General features: G+C 36.3%; 1 protein-coding gene across 1 annotated transcript; it reads right to left on the reverse strand.

Annotated features, from left to right (window-relative positions):
• Positions 1-1547: 1547 nt before the first annotated feature.
• LOC120356561 (putative protein TPRXL) lies at positions 1548-2458 on the reverse strand (the record flags this gene model as incomplete). Its single annotated transcript, XM_039445509.1, has 2 exons — positions 1548-1649; positions 2366-2458. Coding segments are annotated over 2 exons (195 nt in total), but the record flags the coding sequence as incomplete, so codon positions are not given.
• Between the last annotated feature and the right edge of the window lie 12889 nt (positions 2459-15347).

Here is a 15347-nt window from a genome sequence, read left to right on the forward strand (position 1 = left end):
GTTCGGTACCCATCTCTTTCTTGGCCTTCCTACATCTCTCTTCCCAGTAGGCCCATAATTTTGCACTTCAAGGGGCATTCTATCCAAATGATTGCACCAGTTGCGTCTATTTTGTATCATTATTATTATTATTATTATTATTATTATTATTATTATTATTATTAATATTATTATTATTATTATTATTTGTATTATTATTCTTATTCTTATCGATAAAACCTGCCTCATATCAGTATTTCTGATTCTATCAACTCTAGTGCAGCCAAATACAATCCTTAGAAATCTCATTTCTGCAGCTTGAATTCGACTGTGCATTCTCCGTGTGTGAATCCAATTCTCACTTCCATATAGAGAGTCGGAACTGAAATAGTAGAAATGGACAGGACTATCGGAAATATAGAACTAGAAAATTGAACACAAAATGGAATAAAGGAAAAAAGTGTAGTGTTTCAGCTTATTTATCTAGGAGTGTTTCATTTCGTCAAGGTGAAACGTTTCCAGTTATGGAAATAAGAAAATAAAGATTATCATTAAACTACGAATACGCACCGTTTCGGAAAGCCAATTTTCTGACTCCAGCTGTTTGAAGTCTAGAATTACGTAGCTGAATCCTGAGCTCGGTAACCGGCCCTCAGTCTCCCATAGAACTCGAAGTCTTCGATAATAATGAGTCTTACTGATATGATCCAACTATAACTTCAATTGTTCTCAAGTAAGATTCTTATAATGGAATACAAACACATCCCATTTAACGAACGCTGACATTTGGACATGAACCACACTACTATATAATATCATAGAGAAACAATAGCTTCAGTAGATATCCCATGGTATAGGGCGTTTATGTCGCAACTTTTACTGTTATCCCAAGCCGATAGTCCACGTAGTTCTTTCCTGTGAAGCTCTTTGACACTGGTAGTCTCTCATATTGTGCCGTTCATACACTCTTACCCGGTCAAAACAGTAAAAATCTACAATTATCGATAGTAATCGGCTTGAGATAACAGTAAAAGTTGCGACATAAACGCAATATACCATGGGATATCTACTTACGCTATTGTTTCTCTATGATAATATCTTCGTTCGATACGTCTAAGCATGAATTATTACTATATCACCCTGTCTCAAAGACTCAGGGAATGCCAAACTCATAAAATGTAACGCACCATTCATAAATTGCTCTATTGAATAGCACAGAGGACAGAGAGAAGCACATACTTTTCAACAACTAATAGGCGGAATTCCTCAGCCAACTCTTAATCTTCCATCTTTCATTTTCACGTCGAAATTAGCAGCCAAGATGAGCAATGGCCTTCCTTAATCACTATCTTGCTATTAAAGGAGATGTCCAGACAAGGAGATGGTGGTGGGGAAGGAGGAGGGAACGTGGAAGAAGGAGATGGTGGTTGGGAATGAGAAGGGGAAGTGAAAGGAGAAGAAGATGAAGAAAAAAAGGGCAAAGGTGGGAGGAGAAGTACGAGTGGGAAGAGGAGAAGGAGGAGGAAAAGGAGATGAATGAGAAGAAGAAGATGGAGAAAAAAAGGATTTGAAGTGGGAGAAGTAGGAGTGGGAGTAGGGGAATGAGTGGAAGGAGGAGAAGCAGACGAATAAAAAAGAGAAAAAGAAGAAGAAGAAGAAAACGAGTTAGAATAAGAATAAAGAGATGGTGAAGAAGGAGGTGGGGAAGAAGAAGAAGAATGTATGGTAGATGTAGAAGTAGGAGTGAAAGTGGGAGAAGGAGGGAAAGGAGGGGAAGGAGTAAGCAGAGAAGGAGGAGCAGAAGTGGAAGAAGGAGAAGAAGAAGAAGAAGAAGAGAAAAGGAGTTGAGGTAGGAGGAGAAGTGGGAGTGGAAAGAGGAGAAGAAGGAGGAAAGGAGATGAATGAGAAGAAGATGATGGAGAAAAAAAGGATTAGAAGTGGGAGAAGTAGGAGGTGGAGTAGGGGAATGAGTGGAAGGAGGAGAAGCAGACGAATAAAAAGGAGAAAAAGAAGGAGAAGAAGAAGAAAACGAGTTAGAATAAGAACAAAGAGATGGTGAAGAAGTAGGTGGGGAAGAAGAAGAAAAAGGAGAAAACGAGGGAGAGTAAGAGCAAGGAGGAGGGTTAGGTGTAGGAGGAGATGGGAAAAAATTAGAAAAAGGAGAGAACGAGGATGAATAAGAGCAAGAAGGAGGGGTAGAAGTAAGAGGAGATAGAAAGGGATAAGAAAAAGGAGAGAACGAGGAAGAATTAGAGCAAGAAGGAGGGGTAGAAGTAGGAGGAGATGGAGAAGAAGAAGAAGAAGGGGAGAACGAGGAAGAATAATAGCAAGGAGAAGGGGATGATCTAGGAGAAGGAGAAGGAGGAGAAGAAGAAGATCGAAGAGAAGGAGATGGAAAAGAAGAAGAAGAAGACGAAGAAGAATATGAGCAAGGAGGAGGGGGTGATCTAGAGGGAGATGTGAAAGAAGGAGAAGGAGAAAACGAGGAAGAATAAGAGCGATGAGAAGGGGGAAATGTAGAAGGAGAAGTCGACGGAAGAGAAGAAAATAGGAAAAACGAGGAAGAATTAGAAGCAAGGAGAAGGGAAGAAGTAAGAGGGGAAGAAGGAGATGGAGTGACAAAAGGAATAGAAGAAGAAGAAGAAGAAGTAGAAGAAGAAGAAGAAGAAGAAGAAGAAGAAGGAAGGGGATTTGTTGGTGTGCTTGCAATGTCATCTGGAAACTATCAAGCCTGACATGACACCATGGGATCTTTATAACTGCTGTTGAGTCGCCAAGCAGGTGGAAACTGCACAAAAAGATCTCACTGCTTCCTCTTTCCTCCTCTTCCTTTTTCTTCTCCTTCTCCTTATTTTCTACCCTCTCTTCTTCTTCTTCTTCTTCTTCTTCTTCTTCTTCTTCTTCTTCTTCTTCTTCTTCTTCTTCTTCTTCTTCTTCTTCTTCTTCTTTCTTCTTCTTCTCTTCTTCTTCTTCTTCTTCTTCTTCTTCTCTTCTTCTTCTTCTTCTTCTTCTTCTTCTCTTCTTCTTCTTTCTTCTCTTCTTCTTCTTCTTCTTCTTCTCTTTTCTTCTTCTTTCTTCTCTTCTTCTTCTTCTCTCTACTTCTTTTTCTTCTTCTTCTTCTTTTTAGTCTTATTCTCATTTTAGTTCCTGCTACTAGACAAGATCACTCTGTTCTCGCTGATCGAAACTATCTACCTACTTCTCAAAATGGTTCCACTGAGGAAAAAACTAGAAACGTTTTAACTTTGGAGGAGAAGAGTTGTTCGTAACTAAGAATGAAAGTTGAACAACACAATAGAACCACCTTGTAGATCTGAACTTGCTGACAGAGTTACAAATCTGTGTTCGGCTCTGGTATTTTATTCTGGTGCTCTATGCACTCTCGCGGTGAACATTTGTAACAGAGCAGTGTGGATTATCATAGAGAAACAATACCGTAAATAGATATCCCATGGCATAGGACGTTTATGTCGCAACTTTTACTGTTATCTCAAGCCGAAAGTCCACGTAGTTCTTTCCCGTGAAGCTGTGTGACGCTCGTAGTCTCTCATATTTGTGCCGTTCATACACTCTCACCCCAGCAAACTATAATAATCAACAATAATCCACAGTAATTGGCTTGAGATAACAGTAAAAGTTGCGACATAAACGCCCTATACCATGGGATATCTACTTACGCTATCGTTTCTCTATGGTATTACTCACTCTCCCAGCCAAAGTTTGATGGTTAAATTTTCATACTGACAAGCGGGGAGACAGGTAGTCACGTAGGACAGTGCTCTCAAAATCATTGTGCACTTGCCACTATGCCACTTGACTGGCAACAGTTGTTTCAGTTGTGTTATAAGTGAATGAATTTTACTGATAATTCAGTAGTTGTTCAATTTATAGTTCTATAGTTATACTATATACAGTAGTTCTATACTACTTATAGTTCTTCTATACTATATGGAACTCATCATAGTTATGTTTTATTGAAGTTATGATGTATTACGGATGTATAGTATGCTCGTTGACTGATACACAGTACATAGCTTCATATGATGTACTTGTTTTTCTACCTTGACCTTTAAATGTAATTGAAGTTTTTGGAGAAATAAGATAACTCAAATTGCACAATATAAGAAAGTCTAGGTTTCATTTCCAGTTTCAATTAAAACACCAACTTCCAGTCAGCAGTGATGATTTAATGAAATATTTCAATTTGATTCGATTTCTTATTCATCGATAGTTTTTCAAATATTGTCTTTTTTAATTTTTCCTCCTTCCACTCAAAATTGAACAGGAATTATAATTAGCATAACCTTATATTTGCACTATCACTTTCACAATTCAGAAAAGCAACTGTTTTGGGCTATAAACCTGTTGTTCCTTTCCAAATCATTCATAATAAGTTGCTAGACAACACTGAATTCACAAGGAGATTGAAGAGAACAAAACACTTAGAGTCGATATAGTGCTAGTGAAGTGAAAAAGTATATTAAATAAATGTGTAGTGAAAGAATTTAAAGTAGAGATATCATAGATTGAAATTATAGGCTTCACTGAAAAACTTTAGCAATAAATATTGATATTCTAGTATAAGAAATAAGAGAACAAAATAAATGGTTAGTTCTAGTGACTAGTTATAATAGAAATGATAATAAATAAATCATAATAAGTCAAGAATGATTCTCTGAATAGTTGTTAATGTGATATTATGATTGTTATCCATCCATACTGAACAAAAAGACTAGATACTGTCAAACCACAGAATTATTGTAAATCGAGATACCGGTTTCGGTTGTTACACCATTATCAATCTCTGTTGAACTATAACTAAAGTAAAGAGCAGCAGTATTTATACTAACAGCCGAGCTCTGCTATTGGTGGAAGCTGTAACCTATCAAGGTGAAAGTATGCCATTGGCCTAGACAAGCCCCTCCCAATTAGCGGTTCGTTACAAAGTGGCGATTCAAGCAGCAACTACAGCAGTAAAACATTATTAAATAGTGTTGTATGCTACGAAATAAACATACTGAATCAATATTACGGTATTGATATACGAAATAAAAAACACGAAATTAATATAAGAAATCAATATTACAAAATCATTGATGGAATGAGCTCAGCTGTAATTGGTGGCTCTATTCCTTATCTTATGTCATTCCTTATATTCTATCTTATCTATTCCTTATAGATAACATTGCAGTTTGAATACCAATGCGGCAGAAAATTTGAGCTATTTACTCTCTCGAATTGTGATGAAACATTCAATATGAATAATTACCACAATATCAACTTCTCAACTACACAAAAAAAGGAAAAAAGTTGTGATGAAATGTCACAGACCTAATAAGGCTACTCTTTCACGCATAAATGACATAGAGGTTCCAACACAACTGAGATTTCGTTTCAAGAATTGTTTACATACAAGTTCAACATTAAAAACTACTACAAATTTATCAATACAAAAGGTGTCTCTTAAAGAAAAATTTGATTGATAATCATTGATTTATCATGAGAAACCAAGTTTTTGGACGAATTTCTTAGGTTGAAGCTAGATTTCGATCAGGTTATAGCTAAATTTCCACTGAAGCTGGAAACCAATAGAATAAGTTTCAGATTAGATCGAGTTATTACTCAAGTCTATTCACGAATCTATACCCATAGAACTGAGAGATTCTAAAAAGTATGAAGCTTTCAAGAATAACTTTTATAAGATTCAAGCTTTAAGTATAACCTTCATAAGATTTTAAGCTTCCAAGAATAACTTTCATAAGAGCGGTCTCAAAATTCTAGTTGAAGATTTTGAAAGACAAAGGGAGGCAGCCAATAATCACAGTAGCCTATGAATAGGTTAGCGTTCATTTTAAGTTAGTGACATTATCACTATAATTAAATTCATAACTCTTCCCCCAAGAAGTTTGAGTAGTCAAGTCGATGAGATGAATTCTTAGGTATTGGGACAAAGCTGCATTCCGATGATAATACGATGAAGAGAAAGGTCTTAGGATTGAAGAGATATTTGACTGGGAATTAATCGGTTAGGATTTATTTTATTTGTTTATTCGTAGATACAATCACAGATAATATTTATATAATAGGATGAATGAATTGATAAGAACAATATGAAAACCCGTATTACCCTTTATCATTCAAAATATTACAACGATTAGTTTCGACCATAACTTAGGTCACTTTCTAGTTGAAAACATTGATTTCAACTTGAAAATGACTCAAGTTATGGTCAAAACTAGACGTTGTAATATTTTAAATAATAAAGGGTACTACAGTAGCCTAATATTGACAGTTCAAGGAAGAATTTTTGCGCAATCCGCGAGAAATAAGGAAAAATTTTGCGCAAATCCCCCTCCCCCTCCCCCCTCTCCCTCTGCGGCCCCCTCTCCCCCCCTCTCCCTCTCCCTCTCCTTCTCCCTCTCCTTCTCCCTCTCCTTCTCCCTCTCCTTCTCCCTCTCCTTCTCCCTCTCCTTCTCCCTCTCCCTCTCCTTCTCCCTCTCCTTCTCCCTCTCCCTCTCCCCTCTCCCAGTGAGGACGAGGGGGAGGGAAAAAGGGAAAAAATAATTTCCCTTTTTGGAGGAAAAATTCCCTACTGACAGATTAAAGTGAATCCATCTTTATACTGTCAAATTAAAGTGAATCCATATTTCTACTGTCAAATTAAAGTGAATCCATCTTTATACTGTTAAATTAAAGTGAATGCTAGATGAGTGAATCCATCTAATAACTTATACTGTAAAATTGATTGGTTTGCTTTCCACCCGACAGTTAAGAAAAATTTCACAAATTTATATTGAAATTTTCTATGTGCTGTACAAACCGCAGGCGTTGCTTTTTTAAGTGTGCTCTCCGAGAATATCTATTAGTAAATTTAGTACGAACAAGCATTCCAAAAATATTTATAGATATCCTCAGACCTATATCACTTGGGGTATCAACATCATCAATATCGGTGCAGTTCTCTTAGGAAAATTCGATTTCCACTGACATTAAGTTCCACGAGCGTGAAAGAAAACTTTTAAGTTTATGCTTGTTTAAGACTAGAGAATACTCATGGGCAAGTTGATAACCTCTTTAAAGTCTCCTTCACTATCAATTATGTGTATGCAAATTTCACCACTATCAGGAAATGTGACATTGGTTACAGTATACCAATCGTAAGCCAAATGGTCAAAACCCCAATTTGCTTGTGGGTCTGCATCAATTGAAAATTCATTAAAGCTTGTGCAATCGAAATAAGCACTCATCTTATCAGTTCGAACGTTTCAAAGCAAATGACACCTTCTGTTGCTGCAATTCGACGCGTGCTATACTTTCCTTATCTAATGTGATGTTACGTAGTGAAATCCATCGCTCGTGCCAAGGTTATAGAGAGAAATGGTGATGTGCTACTATGTGTTTTGGACAAGTAGCAGACTGGTATGCACCCAATTCGGGCCTCCTCACCAGCTCTGCTTTCCCTCGCCAGCTATGCTTACAATGCTTACCGCTCGTTATAGATTTTCTTTTGGGGCTAATACAAACCCAGCATATTGACCAAGACCCATTTTCGATGTAATCAATCTCCCACCTGTTCCTCAGTCAAATTATGTTGTTTAGCCTCTATCCAATTCATATTAAAACTAACTTTGCGTAATTCCTTACAATATCGTAGGCCATTTTGTGAATGAATAATTTTAAATAATCTATAAAAGCGGGTGAACATTGCAGTCTCATCACAGTATCTTTTTCAGAATTTGTAATCAAGGTTGTTAGTTCATCATTAACCTTTTTAACAGCAAGATCCAATTCATCTTTCTTAATAAAATCTTTTAAATCAGTTTTTTGTGCATATAGCTCAGTAATTTGTTTAATCAGACCATTAACAGCATCCTTTGTAACGAATTGTTTAATCCATCAAAAATAGTAGCTTTTATTGCGTCTGCCATTCCAGATAATCTTTTTTCAAATTCTTCCTTAGTTATATTTTTACTAGTCAATTTCTCCAAAACAGTATCTAAATATTTATTATCAATTACTGACGGTTGTGTTTCATTTACTTAGTAAACATTTCTGTACTAAGCTGTTTCAGTTTAGTGTTAAGATAGTTTCTGTCCAAGATCTCTAAATTTTTAATTTTATCAGAAATGGCTTTCAATTTTTCGTCCAAATAAGATTCATCAACCTTATTTTTGTCAATACTAACCAACTGGGTTGAAAAGGTATCTGATAAATTTTTCACTTCTCCTAATGCACTCTGTAGAGTTTGTGTTCTCTCTATGATAACTTTATCAATATTTGCACTAAAATTCTGTAATGAACTTTTAACAGCTTCACTGATTCCCTGCTGATTTATTGAATCAATTATAGTCTGTGTTATGACATCAATATTACAGGAAACCTCAGCAGTTGAAGCGGTAGCAGTAGGTGTTTCAATCCGTCCGAATCGATGCAAGGTCATCGTGACACTAAATAATTAGTTTTGCTTCTCTGAGCTCTTCTAGTATAGATGAAATCTCAACATCATGAGCAGAATTCCCAGAAGCTTTTGAGGAATAGAGTAAATTTAATCTTTCCACTAGTTCATCAAAACTATCAAAGTATTGGTAATTTCTTTCATGAGAAATATTTTTTGCAAAATTCAACAAACCTTGTCCCTTCTTTTTAACAAGTTTTTTACTGGGAAATAATTTCTGAATCAATTGCGATTTAATTCCATGATTACGTTTAACATAGCCTCTTCGATCTAAATGTACACCAGTAAGTAATAAGATACGTTTGTACTTGTCAAGGTCATCATTATTATAAAGATTTCTGTTTGGTCTCGCTTTGAATAATAATTCGAGTAATCCGCGAGTTAATTGAATTCTTTCTTTATCAACATCTATATATCCATTATCAAATATTACCTGTATATCACCGATATAATACTTTTCACTTTGATCTTTGTATGAAACTCCATAAGTAATTGAATTATTCAACTTTTCCTTATGAAACACTGTTAGGTATTTGCTCAACAAATCATTGATTCTGCTAGCACCAACATCATCATATAGGTAAGAAATCACCTTGCTATGCTTTCGGCGATGCAATTTCAGCGACCCCCACTCCTCCTCCCCCTATCACGTGACCTTGGTTCCACCCATCACTGCTCTTATCCTGGATGATGTCACATTGGATTACAACCTTCTCTGCTCACATTTTCCACTATTTACAATACCTTAAATTAAATACAAAATACAACTCTTTCCTTATGTCTACTGGGGTTATGCTTTAGAACATCTAGCTTAATTCTAATTTTATAATTCAAATCAATGTTAGAGCTCTCAAATTCCTCCTCCAACCAATAGTTTGACACATACAATTCTTCCAGATTTTCAAACTGTAAAATATACCGTATCTTGTTTCTATTGTACACTTCTTTTATTGCAATAATGACTAATTCTGTTCCTTCTTGTAGATTCTCTAATCTTTTGCACTGTCCTACTTTTACTTTCCCTTTAATTTCCAGCATTGTGATGTTATTATACTGCTCCACTTCTGTCTGTGTGAAGGGAGTGTCTTCCAAGTTTTTCCATACATCTGACAGAAACTTAAGTGATTCTATTCTAGGAAATGTATGACCATTATAGCTTGACATACCATTGACTGTAATTACACAAATTTTCTCTTCCCTTGGTAGACAAATTAATTTCTTTTTGGTCATTGTATGGGATCACAAAATAACCCACTTTCTTAAGGTCTTCTATTGCATTGTATGCATTTAGAAAAACATTTTTATGAGAGCCCTTTACAAAGTAACATTTTTCGAACCTTCCTTTTCTCCTAAAACACCTACATATGGAAATTTTCCTTTATTATTTACAGAAAATGCAGTCACATTATAAACCCCACTAGGCTCAAAATTCCTCCAATGTGAATAAAAATATGGCTCAAGTTCCTCTCTCAAATTTTCTATTTCTTCCTCAAATTCTATAAGTTGTTTGTGCTGCTCCTTTATTGTTGGTAACTCCTCCATTAATGTAGCAATGGGGACATCGGCAAGCTCTACTTTGTATGGTATCCCCACTGGATTGTAGTACTTCTGCTGCACTTCTCTATAGTTGTCCTCCCCAAGCAGTTGTAGAATCTTCTTTGACATATCGCTTCCACTGTCCAATAAGTATGGTAACTTTGCTTTAACTCCATGCTTAGCTGACACCATTTTGGAGAATTTTCCTCTCAAGTACAAATTGAATGATCCACACATCTCCTTCTTTAGAATAAAACGTCTTTTATCCAGTTCTTGACAGTCCTCCAAACCACAAACCTTTACCAGCATAATATTGTCACAAAAGGGTTCTGTTATAGGCACAAGATTTGATTCATCCTGCACTAACAGTTCTTCTCCAGCAGTGTAATCAATTTTCCCAATGTCTGTAATAAGGTTGTCATTGCACAGATTTTCTGTCAACAGCCACAAACCAAACCGCTCATTGGTAGGCTTTATTTTATTACCACAAAGCTGAGACACACTAAACACTTTGGAAGAAGCCATGTTCACTGTTTCGCTGCTACTATCAAACTGAGCGAATGTCAATTATTCTGGAGTATTTATAGGGATACAGCTAAGGAGAAGGATACTGCGCATGCGCAATGATAACTAGATTTTGTGTGAAGGGAGTGTCTTCCAAGTTTTTCCAAACATCTGACAGAAATTTTAGATTTTGTATTCTAGGAAATGTATGACCATTGTAGCTTGTCATAACATTGAGTGTAATTACACAAATGTTCTCCCTCCTTCTCCGCATTCCTCTCTCATTTTTTCTTTTTCTCTTCCCTTGGTAGACAAATTATTTCTTTTTGGTCATTGTATGGGATTACAAAATAACCCACTTTCTTAAGGTCTTCTATTGCATTGTATGCATTTAGAAAAACATTTTTATGAGCCCTTACAAAGTAACATGTTTCGAACCTTCCTTTTCTCCTAAAACACCTACATATGGAAATTTCCTTTATTATTTACAGAAAATGCAGTCACATTATAAACCCCACTAGGCTCAAAATTCCTCCAATGTGAATAAAAATATGGCTCAAGTTCCTCTCTCAAATTTTCTATTTCTTCCTCAAATTCTATAAGTTGTTTGTGCTGCTCCTTTATGCTCTCTGTAGCCTCTAAAAACTCAATTTCCTCCGTTTTAGATCAATTTCATCCAGTTCTAGCTTACGCTTCTTGGTGATAGCACTGAGATAGGAGACAAGGGCTGTATCTCTTTACAGGGTGCGGGAGAAGCTTACAGTTATGTTTGCACGTTTTCTTAAGACTTGTGGTATCAAGTTACCTGTTGCTACAAGACCCAACTCATCTAGGTCAACAACTTTGGATATGCTAGAGAAAACTGTGGTTGACTTGGAGAAATAAGTCTCTCCACTCTTAATATAACACTTTTGTATAAAACTAATATTGTCCTTGTTGTCTGCATCCTCGAAAATTTCCACATAATTAATAGGTAGTAGATTAAAGCTAAATGCAGAGATTACATAGGATATTATTTTATTTCGTTGTTGTGGATTGGTAGGCAGATTTAATTGTACTCCAGTCAATTTCTTGGTATTGCTATTTCCCCAGTAAACATATTGTAAGAGATTGTTAAAAACCAAACAACAGCTATTCTTTAAATTGTTTGTCAGTTTAGTCCACATTTTAGCTAAGGATACAGAAAATATAGGAGCATTTTGGAAATAATTCTTACTGTCATTTAAGAGTGACAAGCAATCTTGAATAGGGTCAAATTGATTAGAGCTATAGTTATTTCTAATGCTGTAGTTATAAATTGTTGCTTCCAAACGTGTAATACCATGCATTTTAGCCAAGTCAGAGGTAAAGGTTTCCTGTAATCTTGCATCTGGACAGGCAATAAAGTCTACAATATGGTTACCTAACTGCTTATTTACACCAGGGCTTGTCATTTGACAAATAAACTTATTATAAATTTTTACTCTCACATTATTATTAACCCAAGTCAAGCAATCAATTCCAACAGTTCCATCATTATTCACAATTACATTATAGTCTTCTTTATATTCTCCTTGGAAACAAAAACAATGATTTGTAGTTAGAAAATCACACATTCCACTCTTGTTAAATATTCCAGCAAAGTCCTGTGTTATGTCCAAGTCCAGAAGATAGAAATGTTCCTTCCTTAGCTGCTCCAATATTGTTGGTAACTCCTCCATTAATGTAGCAATGGGGACATCGGCAAGCTCTACTTTGTATGGTATCCCCACTGGATTGTAGTACTTCTGCTGCACTTCTCTATAGTTGTCCTCCCCAAGCAGTTGTAGAATCTTCTTTGACATATCGCTTCCACTGTCCAATAGGTATGGTAACTTTGCTTTAACTCCATGCTTAGCTGACACCATTTTGGAGAATTTTCCTCTCAAGTATAATTGAATGATCCACACATCTCCTTCTTTAGAATAAACGTCTTTTATCCAGTTCTTGACAGTCCTCCAAAACACAAACTTTACCAGCATAATATTGTCACAAAAGGTTCTGTTATAGGCACAAGATTTGATTCATCCTGCACTAACAGTTCTTCTCCACAGTGTAATCAATTTTCCCAATGTCTGTAATAAGGTTGTCATTGCACAGATTTTCTGTCAACAGCCACAAACCAAACCGCTCATTGGTAGGCTTTATTTTATTACCACAAAGCTGAGACACACTAAACACTTTGGAAGAAGCCATGTTCACTGTTTCGCTGCTACTATCAAACTGAGCGAATGTCAATTATTCTGGAGAGGGAGAGGAGAGGGGAGGAGAGGGGGAGGAAAGGGGGAGGAGAGGGGGAGGAAGGGGGGAGGAAAGGGGGAGGAGAGTGGGTGAAAGGGGGGAGAGAGGGGTGAGTTTGCGCATGCGCAGAGGGGGAGGGGGGAGGGGGAGGGGATTGCGCAAAATTTTTTCCTTATTTCTCGCGGATTGCGCAAAAATTCTTCTCAGTTCTCTTGAATATAGGCTACTGGGATGAGGTAGAAGATTTGGGTAACCTATTATTGAAAAGAGAAGAGAGAAAAATTGTGAGAGGGGAAGGAAGAAGAGATAAGATAGTAAGATGGGAAAGAATGGTGACAGAATCATGATGAGGTTACGGGTGAATGGAGATGATGAACAGGATGTAAAGAGAGAGCTGGTTGCAGGGAATAGAGATGGGTGTTGAATATGAGAGGTAAAAATAAAGGATGAAAATGTGGATGGGAACTATAATGACGACAAAGTGAAAATAGTATGAATAAAGGAGATAAAATTGTATGAAGTGGAAAGGTTTGGTAAATGAGAAAATATGTAAAGGGTGGAAAAATATGGTAAGATGGAAATTGAGGTTGTGGAAGAATGATGGTGTCATTAAAGTAGTGGTGAGAGAAGAGTAGAGTAAACAGGGAGTAATTGTGAATAGAGAGTGGAGAGAAATATGATGTGAGAGAAGAGGAGGAGAAGTTAATAGTACAGATATAGTAGATCTGAAAAGTTTAGAATTAAGGTGAGGGAGGAGTTGTTACAGGTTTGTTCTTATTCCAGTGAGGAATTCTTTTTGCATTATGGAATGCAAAGATTAACGACTTAGATTTTAACTCACAAATCCTTATACCCCTTACAAAGGGGGTCAGTGGGATGAAAAATGAAATGAAATAGAGAGGAGGAATAGAATGGAGGAGATGAATGGATAAGAGTGGGAGATTTGGAATAGGAAAGGAATGGAATGATGAAATATGACGATGGTGTTGTGAGTCTGTTTTGTATTAGTAGAAGAATAAGGAGAGAATGGTAGAGAAGAAGGGGAGTAGGAGGAGGATAAGGTGTCAAATAATTAGCAGAACGGAGAGAGGAAAAAAGGTTGATACAATGAGCAGATGAAAGGAGAGAGGTAAAAGAGAGAGATGGAAGCAGATAAAAAAGAAGATGAAAAGGAGAGTGAGGAGGAGTATGAATGATGGAGGCAGAAGAGAATGGGGAAGGTATGATGTTGAAGAGAACAAGGAGGTATTGGTGAACTCCACTACAGTTATTTTCCTTCCAAAGGATATGATCGTGATTGTGAAGGGTTCCATGGTAGAGATAATGTTGATTTTCAACTAGCCACGACCAATTATTGCGATGATAGTTTTGAACACTATCTCACTCTAACTAGCATTTCGGGCGCACACTATCTCACTCCAATAGCATGCAATGCTATTCAAAGTTGCAACCACGTCCTCTCAGTAGCTATCGGAATTGGAGTAAACAAATGCTCCATCCAAACCATTGAGGTTACTGATGCTTCAGGCGATATTATCTGTCCCAAAACCACTCTGAATGGTAAGTGATCAAGTTACTGAGAAGCTGTTGCTTAACTTGATAGAAATATTTGATAGCACAGGAAGATTCAGTTTTCTGTGAGAATCCACTATGCTTATTTTATTGTGTTGCAACTCTATTTGATTATTATACTGATGACTTTGTCAATAACATGTATTTGTTCACGGCAATAAAAACTGTAAAGATGTAAACCTTTGTTCCCCTTGTTGGGTGATATTAAGAAAAATGGTAAATTTGATATTTGTAAGCGCAGTTGCTAAAGTCCCTAATTTGCGAATGAATTCACAAAAAATTAAGGCCGTCCGGCTCGCAAAATTGCTGGGTTCAAACCGCAGCTTTAGCTCAGTGGTAGATACATGAATTTTCCAAATGTAATTAATCACCACAGGGTTCAATGACTGGTGATTATTAATTCTTACCGCTGCTTCTATAAGTTCTTGAAGAATACCAATAAGGAAATCAAAAGATAGTATGACTGATTATCAGTAACCATGTACACAATAGAGAATAATAATGACCCTATGATTTTTTCTAGTTGATCCTTAAACGCTTGTCATGAACAGGTGTTCACCAATTTACCTTCTGAAATTCCTTAGAACTTACAACGAAAGTTCTTGAAGCTCTCTGGATCCTTATGATAAACTGGAAACTTATTAATATAATTTATTGTCAATATTTTTTTTCTGGTGGACTAGTTCGACTATCATCAAAGGATGATAAATACTGAGTGCTCTTAATACGATCAATATTAAGTGATTTACTAATTTTATATGCTGCAGACGAATATTTCTTGGTACCAAGACAGTTCAAACTGTCTATCACGAGATGAGTTAGGATAAATAACTTCTATGATTTTGTATGCTGACATAAAACACAAATATATTCCCATAAACAATATGTATATAAAATATTCTATATCTATAAATTTTCAATATACAGGTGTTTCAGAAGTAGTGTCGAGAATTTTAGGGTATTGTACCTGGATGCTAGGAGACTACAAATGTCATATTTGAAGTGTCCAAAACTCAGCGGTTATCCTATAGGCCCATTTTGT

This window comes from Nilaparvata lugens, unplaced genomic scaffold (assembly GCF_014356525.2).
Source record: "Nilaparvata lugens isolate BPH unplaced genomic scaffold, ASM1435652v1 scaffold7118, whole genome shotgun sequence".
In the NCBI taxonomy this organism is placed as follows: Eukaryota; Metazoa; Arthropoda; class Insecta; order Hemiptera; family Delphacidae; genus Nilaparvata; species Nilaparvata lugens.